General features: G+C 39.0%; 1 protein-coding gene across 1 annotated transcript in view; it reads left to right on the plus strand.

The window, feature by feature from the left end:
- Nucleotides 1-21,233, plus strand: part of LOC126197246 (alpha-mannosidase 2) — a 236,572-nt gene that overhangs the window by 45,061 nt on the left and 170,278 nt on the right. The window contains exon 4 of the mRNA XM_049934627.1: nucleotides 14,728-14,875. Within this exon, the coding sequence (XP_049790584.1) occupies nucleotides 14,728-14,875 (148 nt within the window). The remainder of the gene's footprint in view (nucleotides 1-14,727; nucleotides 14,876-21,233) is intronic.

The following is a 21,233-nucleotide window of genomic DNA, read 5'->3' on the forward strand; positions in this document are numbered from 1 at the left end:
CATCTACTACCCTTCTTGTAAATGTGTGTGACTTGTGCTGTTTTCCAAGTACTGGGCATTGTGTTTTGTTCAAAGGTTCTGCTACTACCCTTCTTGTAAATGTGTGTGACTTGTGCTGTTTTCCAAGTACTGGGCATTGTGTTTTGTTCAAAGGTTCTGCAACTGATTATAGTTGACAAAGGGGCTTGCTCAACTGCAAAATTTAGTATAAATCTGATAGGGATTTCACCAGGCCCTGTAGCTTCAGGTTTAATTATTTCAGCTGTTTATCAATGTTGCTGACAGTGAAATTTACTTAACTCATCTTGTCAGTGCTATGTGGCCTAAATTGGGGCAGTAGTCGGGAGATTTCCTTTGTAAAGGAATATTTAAAAACAGAGTTAAGCATTTCTGCTTTTTGCTTTGCTATGCTCAATTTCAGTTCCTGTCTCATCCATGAGTGATTGGATGCTAACTAAGTTGCTACATACAGCCTTTACATGTGACCAGAGGAGGAAAACATTAATTAGCGCATTAAATGTTTGAAGGAAACACTGTCACAAGTACAGTTGACTGAAGTCTTCACGTAAAGTCATCTTTAGCTCGTGACAAAGTGAAAAACAATGTGACTCACTATCAGTGTGTCACTTTGCAACATGACAAATTCAAGTTTATATGTTATCTATGGAACAGGTGTTACCATTGATACCTATGATTCTGAGTATTAATCTCAATTGATTTTGAATATTTAATGTCATGTGCTGTATTGCTTTGTGACTGCCATGTGTTTTGGTCTTCCAAAGAGACTAGGGAGGCGGGCGGGGGATATGTTTGTTTGTTTGTTGTTGTTTTCAGTCCTGAGACTGGTTTGATGCAGCTCTCCATGCTACTCTATCCTGTGCAAGCTTCTGCATCACCCAGTACTTACTGCAACCTACATCCTTCTGAATCTGCTTAGTGTATTCATCTCTTGGTCTCCCTCTATGATTTTTACTCTCCACGCTGCCCTCCAATACTAAATTGGTGATCCCTTGATGCCTCAGAATATGTCCTACCAACCGGTCCCTTCTTCTTGTCATGTTGTGCCACAAACTCCTCTTCTCCCCTATTCTATTCAATACCTCCTCATTAGTTACGTGATCTACCCATCTAATCTTCAGCATTCTTCTGTAGCACCACATTTCAAAAGCTTCTATTCTCTTCTTGTCCAAACTATTTATCGTCCATGTTTCACTTCCATACATGGCTACACTCCATACAAATACTTTCAGAAACGACTTCCTGACACTTAAATCTATACTCTATGTTAACAAATTTCTCTTCTTCAGAAACGCTTTCCTTGCCATTGCCAGTCTGCATTTTATATCCTCTCTACTTCGACCATCATCAGTTATTTTACTCCCCAAATAGCAAAACTCCTTTACTACTTTAAGTGTCTCATTTCCTAATCTAATTCCCTCAGCATCACCCGACTCAATTTGACTACATTCCATTATCCTCGTTTTACTTTTGTTGATGTTCATCTTATATCCTCCTCTCAAGACACTGTCCATTCCGTTCAACTGCTCTTCCAGGTCCTTTGCTGTCTCTGACAGAATTACAATGTCATCGGCGAACCTCAACGTTTTTATTTCTTCTCCATGGACTTTAATACCTGCTCTGAATTTTTCTTTTGTTTGCTTTACTGCTTGCTCAATATACAGATTGAATAACATTGGGGACAGGCTACAACCCTGTCTCACTCCTTTCCCAACCGCTATATAACAAACAAATAAATTAATGATATGAATATAATAGAAGGAAACATTCCACGTGGGAAAAATATATCTAAAAACAAAGATGATGTGACTTACCAAACGAAAGCGCTGGCACGTCGATAGACACACAAACAAACACAAACATACACACAAAATTCTAGCTTTCGCAACCAACAGTTGCCTCGTCAGGAAAGAGGGAAGGAGAGGGAAAGACGAAAGGATTTGGGTTTTAAGGGAGAGGGTAAGGAGTCATTCCAATCCCGGGAGCGGAAAGACTTACCTTAGGGGGAAAAAAGGACAGGTACACACTCGCACACACACACACATATCCATCCACACATATACAGACACAAGGAGACACATACAGAGGCAAAGAGTTTGGGCAGAGATGTCAGTCGAGGCGGAAGTGCAGAGGCAAAGATGTTGTTGAATGACAGGTGAGGTATGAGTGGCGGCAACTTGGAATTAGCGGAGATTGAGGCCTGGTGGATAACGGGAAGAGAGGATATATTGAAGAGCAATTTCCCATCTCCGGAGTTCGGATAGGTTGGTGTTAGTGGGAAGTATCCAGATAACCCGGACGGCGTAACACTGTGCTAAGATGTGCTGGCCGTGCACCAAGGCATGTTTAGCCACAGGGTGATCCTCATTACCAACAAACACTGTCTGCCTGTGTCCATTCATGCGAATGGACAGTTTGTTGCTGGTCAGGTCTTTGTGGCAAACGAATCTGCTCCAGTCAGGAATCCCTGAACCATTACACCAACAACCTGACAACAGCTTTCGCATCCCGCAACTACCCTCCCGACCTGGTACAGAAGCAAATAACCAGAGCCACTTCCTCATCCTATCAAAGTCAGAACCTCCCACAGAAGAACCACAAAAGTGCCCCACTTGTGACAGGATACTTTCCGGGACTGGATCAGACCCTGAATGTGGCTCTCCAGCAGGGATACGACTTCCTCAAATCCTGCCCTGAAATGAGATCCATCCTTCATGAAATCCTCCCCACTCCACCAAGAGTGTCTTTCCGCCATCCACCTAACCTTCGTAACCTCTTAGTTCATCCCTATGAAATCCCCAAACCACCTTCCCTACCCTCTGGCTCCTACCCTTGTAACCGCCCCCGGTGTAAAACCTGTCCCATGCACCCTCCCACCACCACCTACTCCAGTCCTGTAACCCGGAAGGTGTACACGATCAAAGGCAGAGCCACGTGTGAAAGCACCCACGTGATTTTCCAACTGACCTGCCTACACTGTGAAGCTTTCTATGTGGGAATGACCAGCAACAAACTGTCCATTCGCATGAATGGACACAGGCAGACAGTGTTTGTTGGTAATGAGGATCACCCTGTGGCTAAACATGCCTTGGTGCACGGCCAGCACATCTTGGCACAGTGTTACACCGTCCGGGTTATCTGGATACTTCCCACTAACACCAACCTATCTGAACTCCGGAGATGGGAACTTGCTCTTCAATATATCCTCTCTTCCCGTTATCCACCAGGCCTCAATCTCCGCTAATTTCAAGTTGCCGCCACTCATACCTCACCTGTCATTCAACAACATCTTTGCCTCTGCACTTCTGCCTCGACTGACATCTTTGCCCAAACTCTTTGCCTCTGTATGTGTCTCCTTGTGTCTGTATATGTGTGGATGGATATGTGTGTGTGTGCGCGAGTGTATACCCGTCCTTTTTTCCCCTTAAGGTAAGACTTACCGCTCCCGGGATTGGAATGACTCCTTACCCTCTCCCTTAAAACCCAAATCCTTTCGTCTTTCCCTCTCCTTCCCTCTTTCCTGACGAGGCAACTGTTGGTTGCGAAAGCTAGAATTGTGTGTGTGTTTGTGTTTGTTTGTGTGTCTATCGACGTGCCAGCGCTTTCGTTTGGTAAGTCACATCATCTTTGTTTTTAGATAAACAAATAAATTAAGTAGAATAAATCGTGTATTATCAATCATGGGGTAGGTTCCTCTGAATGGAATGAGATACCGCCAAATCCTTTGGGTTTAAAGACCTTAACTAATAGTACCCTGGTAAATATAATTAACATTTAAAATTATAACTAAGAAAACAGATGCCAGGTGTCCTTTGCAAATCTGCAGTATTTCTATTCAGTGATAGTGAGACTACATTGAATGAGATTTGACACAGCAAATAATATTTCACAAAATACTTAAGATTCTCATTTTACTGACTTTCTTACCAGTTTATACTCTCAAATCTGCACAGTCTCAGTTCATTAGCGTACAGCACCTCCACTATTGCTGTTTCTTATGTAACTGATAAACTTTCTTGTGTAACTGATAAACTGTGTTGGGATTATCAGTGATCAGATCATGCAATCCCATTTTCTTTCCAGGCTCTGTCTCTCTTTAATTTTTTGCGATATGAGTATTGTGTGAACTTACGCGAGATGGCACGAAATATGCTGGGAAAGCACACAACATCCAAAGGAGGCTATTGGATGACATTATTTCCTCTGTACTGTTATCCATTTTAACCAGATGACAGCTGTGTGCAATTAACTGACAGATACTATAATTTTTTGTGAACATGTAGCCGAAATATACTCGCCATTTTGCCCTTTGCTGATAGTGTTAATGATCACTTTTCTTACATCTTGACATTTTTGCCACGGGGCTTAGAGTGTACCATTTCAGTGTCTGCATTGCACATCTTACTTGTCAGCCTACGAGCAGAACTAGGGCTATCCAGGAATATGCTGGCACTCTAGACACTGAAAGCATGAAAGTCTGAATGCGAGTAATTAATATGTAACATAATAAATCCTGCTTTGGTTTCTTAGGTAATAAATTTGGCATTTTTTAAATGGTTTTCACTGCATGTTAGCATAACTTTTCCTTTTCTGGGGATCAACTTGTTGTTGTTTTAAAAAAGAGTAATTAGCATGATCTAAGATGACTCCTAAATGTGAAATTTCCTTTTTTATTTTTGATGCATGTCTTTTAAGGCCCCCTCACACGACAAACAATTTGTCAAACTTTACTATGTTTGCCAAACATTTGACCATGTAAAGTGCTGTTCGACTTGCTGGTCAAGCACAGATCATGTTTGATGTGTTTGAGAGAAATTTTGATTGATCAAAAATTTGACAAGATGGTGGATGTTTTTTGTGTTGATGTTTTCCCACATATGTTTAGTTAAAAATAGTTTTATTGCAGCTTATCTCAGTGTATCATGAGTTTCACACCTATGGAAACTATGATCAAGGGTAAGAACAGAATAGCACTGGCAATTACCAAAATGTTAGCTGTGTTGCTTCTTTCCCAGCTATATTTTATACAGGAAGAGGTTAAGGAGAAAATTTATATTCTACTCATAACATACAAGTGAGAGTGCAATGGGTTTGCATGCTGTGGTATTTTATTGAACTGTTATAGGAGGACCAAGTGGAAGAGGAAAAAATTTCTCATGCTTCATCTGCTTTTTTAGTGTGAGAACAAATTAACTCTAAAGTAGTTATTGAAAGTTTCGCTGTCCATCCACATAAAGTTTGTGTAATCATCAAGTTCTGAGTGTAACATTTTCTTTAACAGGTTTTCATGTGTCTGTACTTTTCTCTCATTTTAAACTATTCTCTGGACCAGTGTCTTTTTTACTACTTATTCCTTAAATGGAGTGCCAGAGTCAGTGTTAGAAATGCTTCATCTGCGTTTGTTGCAATTCCCGCTACTGGCCTGCACAAAAAGCATCTGCTTCAAAAGTAGGGTTCAATTGACAAACTTTGTGGGTAAGTGTACAGGTGTGCTTGACACACGTGGCTAGATGAGACCAAATTTCACAAACAAGTTTGCTCTTTTGCAAGACCTTCAACAAGTTATTAAAGGTTTCGTTGTTCATTTGAAGAAAGGTGTGATCATTGGGTTCTAAGACTAATATTTTCTTTAGCGGAGTTTCGTGGGTAAACCTGTCTCCCATTCTAAGCAATTCCCTGGATCAGCATATTTTCTTCTTCTTCTTCTTCTTCTTCTTCTTCTTCTTCTTCTTCTCCTCCTTCTTCTTCTTTCTCAATCACTGTGCCAAAGTCAATGTCATAACTGCTTTGTCTGCATTTGTGGCCATTCTCAGTACTGTAAAAATACTCAAGAACACTAACGGGGCCTACTTCAGAGTGAAATTAAACTGATAAACTTCGTTTATACGTGTATGGGCTCGTCTGGCAAATCCACAGCTAGGAAAATGCGAATTTGACCAACAAGGTTTCTCATTTAAGGGTCTTTATGGTTTGATTTCTAAATTCCTATACCCCTGTCCAGAGCTTATATCTTAATTTTTATTCCCCAGTTCCTCAAATTTCCTTCTTCCTTGTAACCACTTCAGAAAATTAAATCAGATGCAAATGAAGGCTTTTATTATTCAAATGAAGTATTTAATATGATACCAAGTATCATCCATTGCGTTTTTCGATACTCCCTTCGGTCTTTTATTTCTGATGTACCATCTCAAATTACACAGTAGCTGAGGATCTGGAGCAGTATTCTGTAAGTGTGGGGCCCCATTCCTTTAGTTTTTCTGTGGTTTCCCAGTATCACTGCAGGTAAATATTTGGATGGTTTGTAAATTGATCATGCTCGATACCTTCTTGTATGCTTCTCAAATTGAACTATTGCTCCTTCTATAAAGATGTTGATGTAAGATGAACTTTAATGTGAACTTGAACCTTCTGTCCTTTTTATCAATTTTTGGAGTGATGTTAATTGTATTTGATCAATAAGTAGTTGCAAAATTGAAAACTGAAGAGAGCATTGTGATTGGCATTCACCCAACTGTGGGCACTAACAACAACAACAACAACAACAACAACAACGACAACATGAATCTACTCATTTTGAAGCCTGTCATTAATTTGCAATGCATGTTTCCAATCCATTTCCTTAATTTTGTGCTTTTGTTAGCTACTGTATACAAGTTAAGTTTAGTTGTATGGATAGAATTAAAAAATAATGTGCTCATCAATGTTAACAATAACATGTATACATATCCTGTAAACTGACTTGTTTTACATCATTTCCACAAAAAAATCATTCAAATGATAAATGGAATATGTAACTAAATCACTAACATACCCGCTAGACTGTTAAACATATGTGCTGTTATTAATGGATGTCTGGCTTTGGGCCGTACAATTTTATTTACATTTGCCGACCCATACAGAGAACCCACTTAGAGCAGCTGCAACTGCTAATGGCACCCAGCAATGTCCCATATTTTTCAAGCCAACCCTCTTTTGTTTGATATGAGATAATGTGCTGTGGCTGTTGGCATTCACCTCAAATGAGAGACATGACAACATCCCAAGAACAGGAAAACATTACTGTTCAGTTAAATGGAAGGGCTATAGATGATGAGTCACAGGTGAAAAATGTGTGTAAACATCGAGCAGGTACGCCTATGTACAATGTGCGCCAACCACAAATAATATTGTCTTGTAGCATAACTTTGTTGTTTTATGATTGTGAGCCCATACCTATTCCTTCATTATGGCTTTAGCTAACACAGTGGTAAGTTGTGTTGTTATATGTCCAAGTTAGCAGCCATAATATAAAATAAACAATGAACTGCATGTCAAAAGATTTACCCTCTGTGGAGGCTATGAGCATAATCCCAGTTGTTTACGGGATAATTAGTGATCGAATGAGCAGTTGACTGGGATCTGATGCTGCTGTGCTGTTTAATGCTTTGAGTGAGTCATTACTGTGAGGTAACACTTGTATGTGGCAACAGAGTTATATATTGAAAGTTTCCCACAACGGAGGGGTATCTGTTGAGAGACCAGACAAATGTGTGGTTCCTGAAGAGGTGCAGCAGCCTTTTCAGTAGTTGCAGGGACAACAGTCTGAATGATTGTCTGATCTGGCCTTGTAACACTAACCAAAGCCGCCTTGCTGTGCTGGTACTGCGAATGGCTGAAAGCAAGGGGAAACTACAGCCGTAAATTTTCCCGAGGGCATGCAGCTTTACTGTAAGGTTAAATGATGATGGCGTCCTCTTGGGTAAAATATACCGGAGGTAAAATAGTCCCCCATTCGGATCTCCAGGCGGGGACTACTCAGGAGAAAGAAAACTGGTGTTCTACGGATCGGAGCGTGGAATGTCAGATCCCTTAATCGGGCAGGTAGGTTAGAAAATTTAAAAAGGGAAATGGATAGGTAAAGGTTAGATATAGTGGGAATTAGTGAAGTTCGATGGCAGGAGGAACAAGACTTTTGGTCAGGTGAATACAGGGTTATAAGTACAAAATCAAATAGGGGTAATGCAGGAGTAGGTTTAATGATGAATAAAAAAAATAGGAGTGCAGGTAAGCTACTACAAACAGCATAGTGAACGCATTATTGCGGCCGAGATAGACACGAAGCCCATGCCTACTACAGTAGTAGAAGTTAATATGCCAACTAGCTCTGCAGATGATGAAGAAATTAATGAAATGTGTGATGAGATAAAAGAAATTATTCAGATAGTGAAGGGAGATGAAAAATTAATAGTCATGGGTGACTGGAATTCGATAGTAGGAAAAGGGAGAGAAGGAAACATAGTAGGTGAATATGGATTGGGGGTAAGAAATGAAAGAGGAAGCCGTCTGGTAGAATTTTGCACACAGCAGAACTTAATCATAGCTAAGACTTGGTTCAAGAATCATGAAAGAAGGTTGTATACATGCAAGAATCCTGGAGATACTAGAAGGTATCAGATAGATTTTATAATGATAAGACAGAGATTTAGGAACCAGGTTTTAAATTGTAAGACATTTCCAGGGGCAGATGTGGACTCTGACCACAATCTATTGGTTATGAACTGTAGAAACTGCAAAAAGGTGGGAATTGAAGGAGTTGGGACCTGGATAAACTGAGTAAACCAGATGTTGTACAGAGTTTCAGGGAGATCATAAGGGAACAGTTGACAGGAATGGGGGAAAGAAATACAGTAGAAGAAGAGTGGGTGGCTCTGAGGGATGAAGCAGTGAAGGCAGCAGAGGATCAAGTAGGTAAAAAGACAAAGGCTAGTAGAAATCCTTGGGTAACAGAAAAAATATTGAATTTAATTGATGAAAGGAGAAAATATAAAAACGCAATAAATGAAGCAGGCAAAAAGGAATACAAACGTCTCAAAAATGAGATCGACAGGAAGTGCAGAATGGCTAAGCAGGGATGGCTAGAGGACAAATGTAAGGATGTAGAGGCTAGGGGTAAGATAGATACTGCCTACAGGAAAATTAAAGAGACCTTTGGAGAAAAGAGAGCCACTTGTATGAATATCAAGAGCTCAGTTGGAAAACCAGTTATAAGCATAGAAGGGAAAGCAGAAAGGTGGAAGGAGTATATAGAGGGTCTATACAACGGCAATGTTCTTGAGGACAATATGATGGAAATGGAAGAGGATGTAGGTGAAGATGAAGTGGGAGATATGATACTGCGTGAAGAGCTTGACAGAGCACTGAAAGACCTGAGGCGAAACAAGGCCCCGGGAGTAGACAACATTCCATTAAAACTACTGACGGCCTTGGGAGAGGCAGGCCTGACAAAACTTGACCATCTGGTGAGAAAGATGTACGAGACAATCGAAATACCCTCAGACTTCAAGAAGAATATAATAATTCCAATCCCAAAGAAAGCAGGTGTTGACAGACGTGAAAACTACCGAACTATCAGTTTAATAAGTCACAGCTGAAAAATACTAATGCGAATTCTTTACAGGTGAATGAAAAAACTGGTAGAAGCCGACCTCGGGGAAGATCAGTATGGATTCCGTAGAAATGTTGGAACACATGAGGCAATACTGACCTTATGACTTATCTTAGAAGAAAGATTAAGGAAAGGCAACTTAGAGAAAGCTTTTGACAATGTTGACTGGAATACTCTCTTTCTAATTCTAAAGGTGGCAGGGGTAAAATACAGGGAGTGAAAGGCTATTTACAATTTGTACAGAAACCAGATGGCAGTTATAAGAGTCAAGGGGCATGAAAGGGAAGCAGCGGTTTGGAATGGAGCGAGCCAGGTTTGTAGCCTGTCCCCGATGTTTTTCAATCTGTATATTGAGCAAGCAGTAAAGGAAACAAAAGAAAAATTCAGAGTAGGTATTAAAATCCATGGAGAAGAAATAAAAACTTTGAGGTTCGCCGATGACATTGTAATTCTGTCAGAAACAGCAAAGGACTTGGAAGAGCAGTTGAACGGAATGGAGTGTCTTCAAATGAGAATATAAGATGAACACCAACAAAAGCGAAATGAGGATAATGGAATGTAGTCGAATTAAGTTGGGTGATGCTGAGGGAATTAGATTAGGAAATTAGTAAAAGGAGTTTTGCTATTTGGCGAGCAAAATAACTGATGATGGTCAAAGTAAAGAGGATATAAAATGTAGACTGGCAATGGCAAGGAAAGCGTTTCTGAAGAAGAGAAATTTGTTAACATCGAGTATAGATTTGTCTGGAAGTCACTTCTGAAAGTATTTATATGGAGTGTAGCCATGTATGAAAGTGAAATGTGGACGATAAATAGTTTAGACAAGAAGAGAATAGAAGCTTTTGAAATGTGGTGCTACAGAAGAATGCTGAAGATTAGATGGGTAGAACACATAACTAATGAGGAGGTATTGAATAGAATTGGGGAGAAGAGAAATTTGTGGCACGACTTGACAAGAAGAAGGGACCGGTTGGTAGGACATGTTCTGAGGCATGAAGGGATCACAAATTTAGCATTGGAGGGCAGCGTGGAGGGTAAAAATCGTAGTGGGAGACCAAAAGATGAACACACTAAACAGATTCAGAAGGATGTAGGTTGCAGTAAGTACTGGGAGATGAAGATGCTTGCACAGGATAGAGTAGCATGGAGAGCTGCATCAAACCAGTCTCAGGACTGAAGACCACAACATCAACAACATTTTATTATTGTTTAATTGAACAGTGCTTCAGCTCATATAATGCATGTTTATTAGATCGCGTTGAACTACATTGTGATTTTGCTTATACATATTTACCTTTGTAACATAAAGACAGCTATTCTGTACCTGTGTACAAGGTATGCCATGTGCCTGCTTGTGTTACAAAAAATGTTGTGCCCACTTGTGGATTAATCATAATTTCTCAAATATACTAGAAAATGTTGGGACAATCAAGTCAAGAGAAACTCTCCTAAAAGCAACTCTTATAAAATGAATGTATCACCAACTTCTCCCTCTGAAATTGAGAAAATTATATACTCTTTTATTTGATGGTGTTCCCAACAGAGTACTGTTTGTTCCAAATAACTGCTGGTACAGGTATGACACTAGAAACAAAGCAAGTTTCATGCTTCCTACACAGATTCACTCTTTTTGCACAGATCCCATAATATATGGGAATGAAAATATGCAATATCACTCTGGTACAGAAATGCTGTTACTCTGTTGATGAATGTTTTGATGACCTGACCATTTGAGCAGGGTAATATAATTATATTCCATATATAATCTGTTATAATTATAATCTGATGAGTCTCCTGTACACTAAATCAATGATTTAACATATATGTTATGAGACAATATAATTCTGATTTGTTTCCATATACATGGAGTGGATAAAAAGTAGTGGCAACATTCCTATAATTCATACCAGACTTTAGCGACAGACACTCACTGTATTGCAGGCCCTCATTATAATCGCTCCACATCTTGATCACCTTCCCCCACACAAACAGAAGGTGGTGTATACCATTAGCATGCCCATCTCTGTTGATATCTTGCAAGGACTGCCCCATGGCATGGATGATGTCTTCTCTTGTGTTGTAGGATATGTCACGACGAGGTTCCTTCATTTTGGCGAGCAGGTCGTTATTGCATGAACTCATATCTGGTCAGTACAGTGGATCTTTCGGTACCTCACGTCTTCATGTATGGAGGAGCCCCTGCACAAGGTTCACCATGTGATGATGTGCATTGTCATGTAGGGTGATGGGCTGCAGTACCAGAAGGAGGTGTTAATTTCTTCTCGGTGAGGGACAAAAAAGATGTTGCAAGAAACGGCAGTAATAGGCTGCAGTGAACACCTGCCCCCATGGTGCAGCACTGTTTTGTGGCACACGCCTACCTATTTGGCTGACTCACATTGGCGATCCACATTCAGTGGGAAGCCAAGGATCCGAATTGTCATGTTGTTCGTGGGGGATCATCCCAAACAGGGCTGACCTTTGGTAACATCCCTGCCATCCTGAAACACTTCAACCCATCTTGCCACTGTACAGTTTGACAATGTTGTATCACCACATGTCTCATGAAGTCCCTGAAAACATTGCTGTGCACTCTGATCATGTGCCACTGCAGTATTTTTCCACTCATGTTGTTCTTGTTTTCCTAACATACTATTGGGACACTTGAATTGGCTTCCTCCACTTTCAAACAGTACGCACTGCAACTGACTCAAAAATAACCATTGCCACCCACTGCAATATGTCAACTGACCTTCTGCTATCAGTTGCAGACAGCGCGCATGCCAATTTGACACATATCCTTCATATTATGGCAGTGTTTCCATTACTTTTTATCCAAACCTCGTAATAAGCTGTGTTATCAGAAATATGTAATACATCACTAACTCAAGGCGTTTGTACAGAGAGTTTGAAATACTGCATTGTTATACTGCTCTGTAAGAAAGGTGCTAGGAGAGATGTCAGCTACTACCGACATGTTTCACTACCGACATCATTTCCTAAGATTTTTCTGAAGGTGGTGTATTCTAGAATAGTATCTCATCTGAGCAATGCTACTATCCTCAGTAAATCACAGTTTGTGTTTCAGAGGAGTTGCTCTACCGAGAATGCCATTTACATGCTCAATAATTAACTTTTACGGGTGCTACATAATAAAATAACACTGGTTTGCACAATATGTGATCTATTTAAGGTATTTGACTTTGTGAATCACAATATTTTCCTAGGTAAACTGAGGTTTTGTGGAATTGATGGTGTAGCCAACCAGTGGATAGTATCTTTTCTAACCAAAAGGATGCTGGAAGTTTTGCTTAGTGATTCAACCAATGTAATCAAGGCTGAGATGTCTGATTGGGGAGTAATCATGTTTGGGATTCCACAATGCTCAATCTGAGGTCTGGTGTTGTTCCTAATATATGTAAACAATTTCTGCCTGGTATACAACAAGCAGAATTAGTTCTTTTTGCAGATGACACCAGTATTGTAATGAATTTGAGCATACATGCAGCAACAGAAGAAATGGCAAACAATTTTCTTAAGTCTCATTGCCTGTTTTTCTGCAAATGGACTCACTCTCAGATTTAAAAAAGATGCAACATATTCAGTTCTGCACATTTAGAGGTACTATGCTAACAATAAGTGTAACACATGGTGAGGAAATAATAAATAGGATGGAAACTTAAGAATTTTTCGATATCCATATTGATGATAATTTAAACTGGGTGGTGGTGGGGGGAGGGGGGGGTGGAACACAACTCAGTTCAGTCACACTTGCACTAAGAATCATTGCAAATCTCGGGGGGAGACAAGTCAGTACACTGACATATTTTGCATATTTTCATTTACTAATGTCATATGAAATAATGTTCGAGAGTAACCTGTCTTTAAGGGAAAAAAAATCTTCATTGCTCAAAATGTGCTGTGAGAATAATATGTGGTGCTCACCTACAATAATCTCGTAGACATCTGTTTAAGGAGTTGGGCATTCTGCTTTACAGTATAGTAATTCCTTCATGAAGTTGTTTGTGAATAATCCACCACAGTTCAAAAGGTACAATTATGTACAGCGTTACAATACAAGAAGAAAAAATGACACTCATTACTCCACATTAAGTTTGTATGTAGCATAAAAATGGGTGCCAATGCTGCAGCTAAAATTTTGAACACTTATAAAATGTCTGACAGACAACAAAGTAAGATTTGAAAACAAACTGAATAAGTCTCCTCTTGACAACTTGTTCCTTTCTGTAGAAGAATTTTTATTATTGTAATATGTGAAAGGTGGTGGGTACTACTATGTACTAAAATACACACACACACACACACACACACACACACACACACACACACACTTTTTTTATGTTTAGCATGTTGTTGTATTTACAAATTAATTTGTGATGTGAATCTAAAATGACTCATTCCACATTATGATGATTTATCATGCAAATGATCCATGGGACATAAAGCTATCACCTCCGTACTTATCCTGGGCATCTACATATAGCAAATTTAAGTGGTGTTTATTGGAATTTTTTGTTTTATTGTCAACTGCAATTTATGTTGTGATGATTTATCTACATACATCCCCTGTTAGTAATGTTGTGTCCTCTGTGGGTTGAGAGGACTGAAATCTTATGACAGAACAGACTATATTTACAAAGGTTGACCATTTGTACCTATTCCAACTCTGTAAGTGATTTAAATGATATCTTTTGGGTTAAAGGAAAGATCGTGATATCACAATAGTTTCTATCACTGACAGATAATGATAAACCTTGCTCAAGTTTCTGCTACAGATCTTTAGATGCATCCTTAATGTGACTGTTCAAATGGGCAATCTATCATTTAACACTTTAAATGTGTTGTCATGATTTTAAAATAATGAAAAAATGATGTAACCTTCATGCTTCTTCCTTGTTCTTGCACTGAGATAGGTGGTTGTGTAGCTAAGGCACTGAAATTGCTCTTGAGAGAAAATTGACTTCAATGCATTTCTACCGATCCTTGTTAAGGTTTTGTGTGGTTACCATAAATCAGTTAATGCAAATGCCAATGTGATTCTCATGAATGGGCTGTAGCTAACTTCATGCACTGTCCTTGCACATTCTGAGCTAGTGTTCTGTCTTGAGGCTCATCATTGATGGGATGCTAAATCATTTCATTCCTTTTTTGATTCCTATTGGTACAGTTTCTGTATAATACTGTATTTATGTCGTACTTCTGTGTGTTTTTTTTAATAAGTTGACTATTATACGAGTCTAGTGATGTAAGTTCTTTTGTTTTAGCTTTTGGATCTGTATGAAAAACTGCCTTTTGATAATGTGGATGGAGGAGCGTGGAAACAAGGTTGGGATATAGTGTACGATCCAACTCTGTGGACTGAGTCAAAGAAACTGAAAGTTTTTGTCGTTCCTCACTCACACAATGATCCAGGTAAGTTCAGGCCTTTATTTTAAGTGACACAATATATGCCCTGAGGAGGACTCTGCTAAAGCAACCTCTGACAATAGCTTCTGTTTATTCTTCCAGTGCTGTCTAATTTCTTAGAATATATAGTCCATGACCAGCTTAACAACTGCATAGAAATGAATAAATTACTAGACAAATACTAACCATTATTCAACAATCACAATCGTGCACCCTCTACAGTAATAAAAAGAGCAGACGACCTGTGAAAAGACACGTGATGGCTTTCATACTATTTCAGGGTTGCCACAAGGTCTGGAAATCAGGGAATTCAGGGAATTTCAAATGTATCAGGGAAATTTGAAAGAAACACTTGAAAAATCTTGTTTTTGTGTCAGTAAATGAAATGGTTTAGTTACTGAGATGTTGTCCATTGTTGCTGGCTGGGCGCAGCTGAGTACTTGCACTGCTTCCCGACTCCCTCATTCTTACTGCTTCTACCCTTCCTACCACTCCCCTCAGCTTGTAGTCAGTGCAGGTGTGAGCAGTGGTTTGTTTGGATCTCATTCTTAGAGATTGTTGACAGTGACTGGAGACGGTGGACATGTGTGCATGAGTAATATCTGATTGATTGTGTAAATGTGTCTGATTGATTGTATGAATGTGTGTGCTCTCTTTTTCTGACAAAGGCTATGGCCGAAAATTTTGTTGTGAGAGTGTGAGTGTCTTTTCTACATGCCTGTCTGCAGCTCAGGAGTAATCTTTACAGTGAGTTGCTACCTATCCTCACTAGTACTGATTCTCAGAGTATTTCCGCAAGTTATCTGTTACATGAATTGAACAGTGCGGCCTCATTTCATCAACGTGCTATATGTGACACGTGAATAGCCGGCCACATGAATGGACTTCCATGATGGGCCGAAACCACAGGCCATTTCTTTGGGTTTCTCTAATGGATCGGGCCTGCTGATTTGAAGCCCATTGTTTTCCACTAATGTGCAAGCCTTGCCCTTCGAACCTAGTCACACAGATATGCCTGCAGGCTGGGTCTGTTCATGTGTGGCATGATGTGGTGGATTTTCGTTGTTTATCCAAGGACCCACGACTGCGGTGCTTCTCAGCAGGCCAGAGGCCACGGGTGATAGATTTCAGGAATTGTGACTGTCTCACCACAAGTATGTTGTCCAGTGCAGCATTTTATGGACTTTTTTATTCTAGTACATTTTGGCACTTCAAAAATAATTTATATATTAGACAGTATGGGCATAATAATAATAATAATAATAAATAATAAAGATTTTATTGTCTTTAGGCCATTACAGCAATTGACAATTGACAATAAGAAGAAGAAAATTGTTGCAGTTGCTGGTGGTTTGTACGCTATGTACTCACATATTTCTTGAAAGAAAAATCACACAATACCTTTAAAATAGTGGACATAACACAGTGAATAGTAACTGACAATAACGAACATAGTAGAACCATCATTTTATTGGTGCTCGCTGATAGTGCTGGTTTACACAACTCTTCCCTTCCTTACACGCTTCTTCAAGAGATCTTCCTTTTTCTGAAGTTCTTTCTGAAATCAGTGAAGGTATATTAAATCTGTCTTGCTACTCCAAGGAAATGCATATGTTTGTCTCCAAATGTGTTTTATTTTATTGAAATAAAATAGCAACAGTGGTATAATGAAACACCTATACCATTTGGCTTGCCTTCTCCATCTAAAACAGTTCATTACAAAAGCTGTTGATGTTAGTACTTAAGATTTTTGCTCACATGGGGGAGAAATACAGTAGTTCTTATTTTTTTGTCATATCATGTCTTTACTTACCCTTGAGATCTCAAAATTTGCCAGAGAAAAATGCTAAGAAGCTTGTCTGGAAATCAGGGCAATATCAGAGAATTTCACTTGGGAAAGATTGTGGCAACCCTATATTTAAATATTAGTGAAGACTTTGATATTGTTGACTTTTTTGCTTGCCAGAATTGATGGGCTAAATTTGTCTCTGACTGCAGTAAAATGATTTTTCTTGTATTTGAAACTCTTCCAATAGTACGTGATGTCTGGGTGTACAAAATCACAGTGTAGGCAGATAGTATCAGGTGTCCCCCAGGGTTTGTTGTTGGAATGAATACTCTTCTATTTGTTGCTCAATGAACAGTCATCAGTTATATCATACTCTAAAATACCTACCACATGTGTACATTGATCTCTAGTTGTATTTAAGTGCAAAATCTAGTTAACGACAGAATATCCATGTTGACCAGTATAAATTTTTGCAATTGGTACAGACTACAGTGTTGAAAAACAGTCCATCCTAATCCCAAATGGTTCCAGTTGGTCATTGTATGCTTTTTGGTGCAAAATATTTAGGAATCCATCCCGTCTATAGTCCTAAATGAGACAAACATAAATTTATTTCCTTCAGTGAAGACTAGATTTTTTGTCTGATATATTCCTAAAGTGGGCTGACCTTGTAAGAGAGCATCTGCATTTCTGCATGCAGTGAAAAAGATGTGAAAAGCTCTTCATTTTGGACCTGAAAAAGAAATTTGTACAATTTCTTCTGTTTCCATCTGTTGGTTACAGCAATCCTATCCTATGAAGTCTTTCCCTGGAGAACTTAGAGGGCTAAAAATTTCTGATGAATGCCTGCGTACAGTACATTTATGAATTTACCGCCTTGGTTATATTTCACCATTGAAAGCGCAGTTATCCTTGCTAAATTCTGAAAGTTATCACAGGATCTGTCCTCTTTACCATCGGATCAGTGTGTACTGTTGCTATTTCTTCTCATGGGTTGTAACACTCTTATTTGAATAACACAGCAGAATACAAATTCCCATCAAAGCAGGATCCTTTCTGTCTGTTTCTGCCACACAACTATCTTCTCTAAATCCTTTTCTGTTGTAGGTATTGAAGGAACGTGAATTAGAAACTATCTCCTTCACAATATCAGAGAAGTGAGCCACATCTATAGCTTCAAAAGGCAGTGTATGACTTATCTCCTAAAGCAACAATAATGTACGCCCTTCATTTTGATTACATTCTTAACATTACCTTTCTTTTGATTGCATTCTTAACACCATCTTCCCTCCTTCCATGTCAAACCTATTCAAGGTGGTGTGGTGTGAAGTAGCAAGGGCCAGTTTACTATGTAACACACCAGCCAGTAGCATCTGTCTGTAGCATGTACTTGAGGTTGTGAGTAAAGCGTTATCATTGATTTTCATGTTAGTTACGTTGACAATGTGCAACTGTTATAGTGCATTGTGAGACCATAAAGCAAACATGACGAGTATTAATATGTTAACAAGTGATAGTGAGAGTTTTCTGAGCATATAAATTTTTCTAGGAACAGGCAGAAGCAGAAACAGTGGTCCAATGTGGTGCTTAACCTATCATTTCTAATTGCCACAGGAGTCAGTGGCTGTGGTGTTGGACACACACACACACACACACACACACACACACACACACACACACACACACACACACACCTCACACATCCAACTGCAGTCTCAAGCAACTGCAACCACACTGTTTGCAGCAGCAGCAGTGCGTGATGGGAGTGGCGATAGGGTGAAGCTAAGGAGGAGACAGGGGTGGGGAGGGGGAGGGATAGTGATAGGGGTGGCAGACCCTCCTCCTCTACCATTCTGCCCACTCCACCCGTCTCCTTATCGCCACCCAGTCGCCACTCCAATCATGCACTGGTGCTGCTGTTCGCAGTGTGATTTCAGTTGCCCGTGGCTGCAGTTGTGTGTGTGAGGTGCGTTCGTGCACGTGCATGGTTTGCAGGAGAGCTTCTGTAAAGTTTGGAAGGTAGGAGACGAGGTCCTGGCAGAAGTAGAGCTGTGAGGAGGGGACGTGAGTTGTGCTTGGGTAGCTCAGATGGTAGAGCACTTGCCCGCGAAAGGCAAAGATCCCATGTTTGAGTCTCGGTCCAGCACACAGTTTTAATCATCCAGGAAGTTTCGTATCAGCACACACTCTGCTGCAGAGTGAAAATTTCATTCTGACGCATAGTGTGTGTGTGTGTGTGTGTGTGTGTGTGTGTGTGTGTGTGTGTAAGTTTCGTATCAGCACACACACTGCTGCAGAGTGAAAATTTCAATCTGACGCATGGTGTGTGTGTGTGTGTGTGTGTGTGTGTGTGTGTGTGTGTGTGTGTGTGTGTGTGTATTTTTGGCTTAGGCCTTACTGGCTGAAAGCTTTATTTAATTGTGACAGTCTTTTTGTTGTGCCTATCTGTGGCTCAGCAACTCCACTATACAGTGAGTGGCAACTTTCCTTTTCATAATATTGTTACATTCCATCCTGGATTTTCCATTATCTAAATGTTGGCAACATAGATATGAACTTAAAGTGGACTCCGTTACATAAATACACAGACAGACAGAAATTTGTACACCACCACAACTTTTAATAAATGAGTGGCAACTTTCCTTTTCATAATACTGCCAACATGTACAGCTCTTTCATAAAACACAAGGGTGGATGTTATGCTTCTTATATTCTGGTATTCTAAAAGTGTGTGACATTCCCAGTCAGGTTCCCCAAAGGGTCATTCCATATCAAATGACCCAATAAAAAATAAATTTTACACCCACCTCCTTAGATTTTCATGAAATTTGGCTCAAATGGTTCTAATACCATCCTGACAACACCTGCAATTTTTTTTGCTGTATCTCTTATAGTTTTTTTTATAAATTTTTAAAGCTTTTTATGTTTTGCGTTTTCCTAACCTTCGGAAATGGTAAATTTAATTTGTATTCAAAACTTTAAAATTGCTTATCTTAAAAACTCTTTTAGATAACATCATGAATTTTTGCAGCAAGTTTACTTATTATACATATTTGAAGATAAAAATGATACTATTAAAATATATTAATAATTTCTATGAAATATAAACGGATGTTTTGTTTTATAAGAATTGCAATATCTAGAGTCTCAGACCTGATAGAATGCTCAAATTTGTTTTAATTTACTCTTAAACATATAGGTTACTTGATAAAACAAAAATAATGATGGCTTTTTAACATGTTTATTAACTATAGTAGATTACATTATAATTATGTACAAAGATAGTGTACTTACGACACTTATGTATAACCCAACTGATTGCTTGAAACATTGAATTTTTTGAGTAGTTTTGTCTTTTTTATAAACATTAATGCTGATTCAAACTGTTTTTCCACTTCATCCAAGTAATACATTCTTCCAGTGCCGCTTGATTGAGGTGCGTCTACTACACAGACTATGTGCTCCAAAGGCACTATGCAAGAATCTTCTCTTTCAGGCCAATAAAATAATGCAGCTGGTCCTGAAGGATGTAGAAATATAATTTCTGTATCTTCTTCATCATTGAATATTGTTTTTACCAGTCCAAAGTACCAGTTACCATCATAATTTGCAGCCACATAGCTATTTATGGATGGTTCAACACGAACCCAATCAGAAGAAGAATGGAAAGAAAAGATTAACGAGGGTTTTACACTATCTGTAGTCCTTCTAATTTCAAGGTTGTTTGTTGGAAGTGGTTTGAAGTTACGAAAACTTCTTGTTTCAGGAATGGTTCGGGTTGCTGAAAAACTTTTTTCTAGTTTTAACCGTAGCAAATCGGCTTCTTGTTTGTCAATAAAGTGAAAATGAATGTTTTCAATATTTTTTTCACAAAACTTGTACACATGGATTGCTGTCATTATTTGTTCTTCGTCTGAAAGCTGTAGACTGGCTTTCCTTAAAATTCTTTTAATAGTTCCTTCTAGGCCATCACAAATTGACTTCCCATGACTTGTTGCAAAAAAAAGAGTGTTGGGCCTTCAAATTAAAGTCTCTCAAGTGTTCAGTCAAATTTTTAAAACTGTTTCTATTTTTGTACTGCCCAGCACAACCATCTGTAAAGTAGTGAACTGAGTCAATGTCAGTATGATGTAATGACAGCCACTTTGTAATTTCTTTTTGTACAAAGTTAACAAAACCAGTGTCATGTTCTTGGTCATCACTAATAAAACAGTGGTTGGAAACAAAAACATTGTTTTCCTCATTTCTTAGAAAACCTCCAACTGGTTGTAGAGTACAACCACCTCTACTCCAGTGGTAACTTTGGATCTCATTTTGTATAACAAAGGAATAATTTTCACTGAAATCCATCACAATAATTGCTGTTTTGGGTGGTGGGTCTTCTTTCAATCTTTTAAAGGCTGCTGATTGGGATTTTGCTATAAACGAGTGCGGGGTGAATTTTTCCAATGACCTAACCAATAAAGAAATGTAGTCTTCAACACTGATAGACTGTTTGATCATTTCTGCACTGTCTGTGTTAACCCACTGACTGATTACAATTTCTTCTTCTAAATCATAATCTTCACTTAGTTT

The sequence above is a fragment of the Schistocerca nitens genome, chromosome 1 (genome assembly GCF_023898315.1).
Source record: "Schistocerca nitens isolate TAMUIC-IGC-003100 chromosome 1, iqSchNite1.1, whole genome shotgun sequence".
Lineage (NCBI taxonomy): Eukaryota > Metazoa > Arthropoda > Insecta > Orthoptera > Acrididae > Schistocerca > Schistocerca nitens.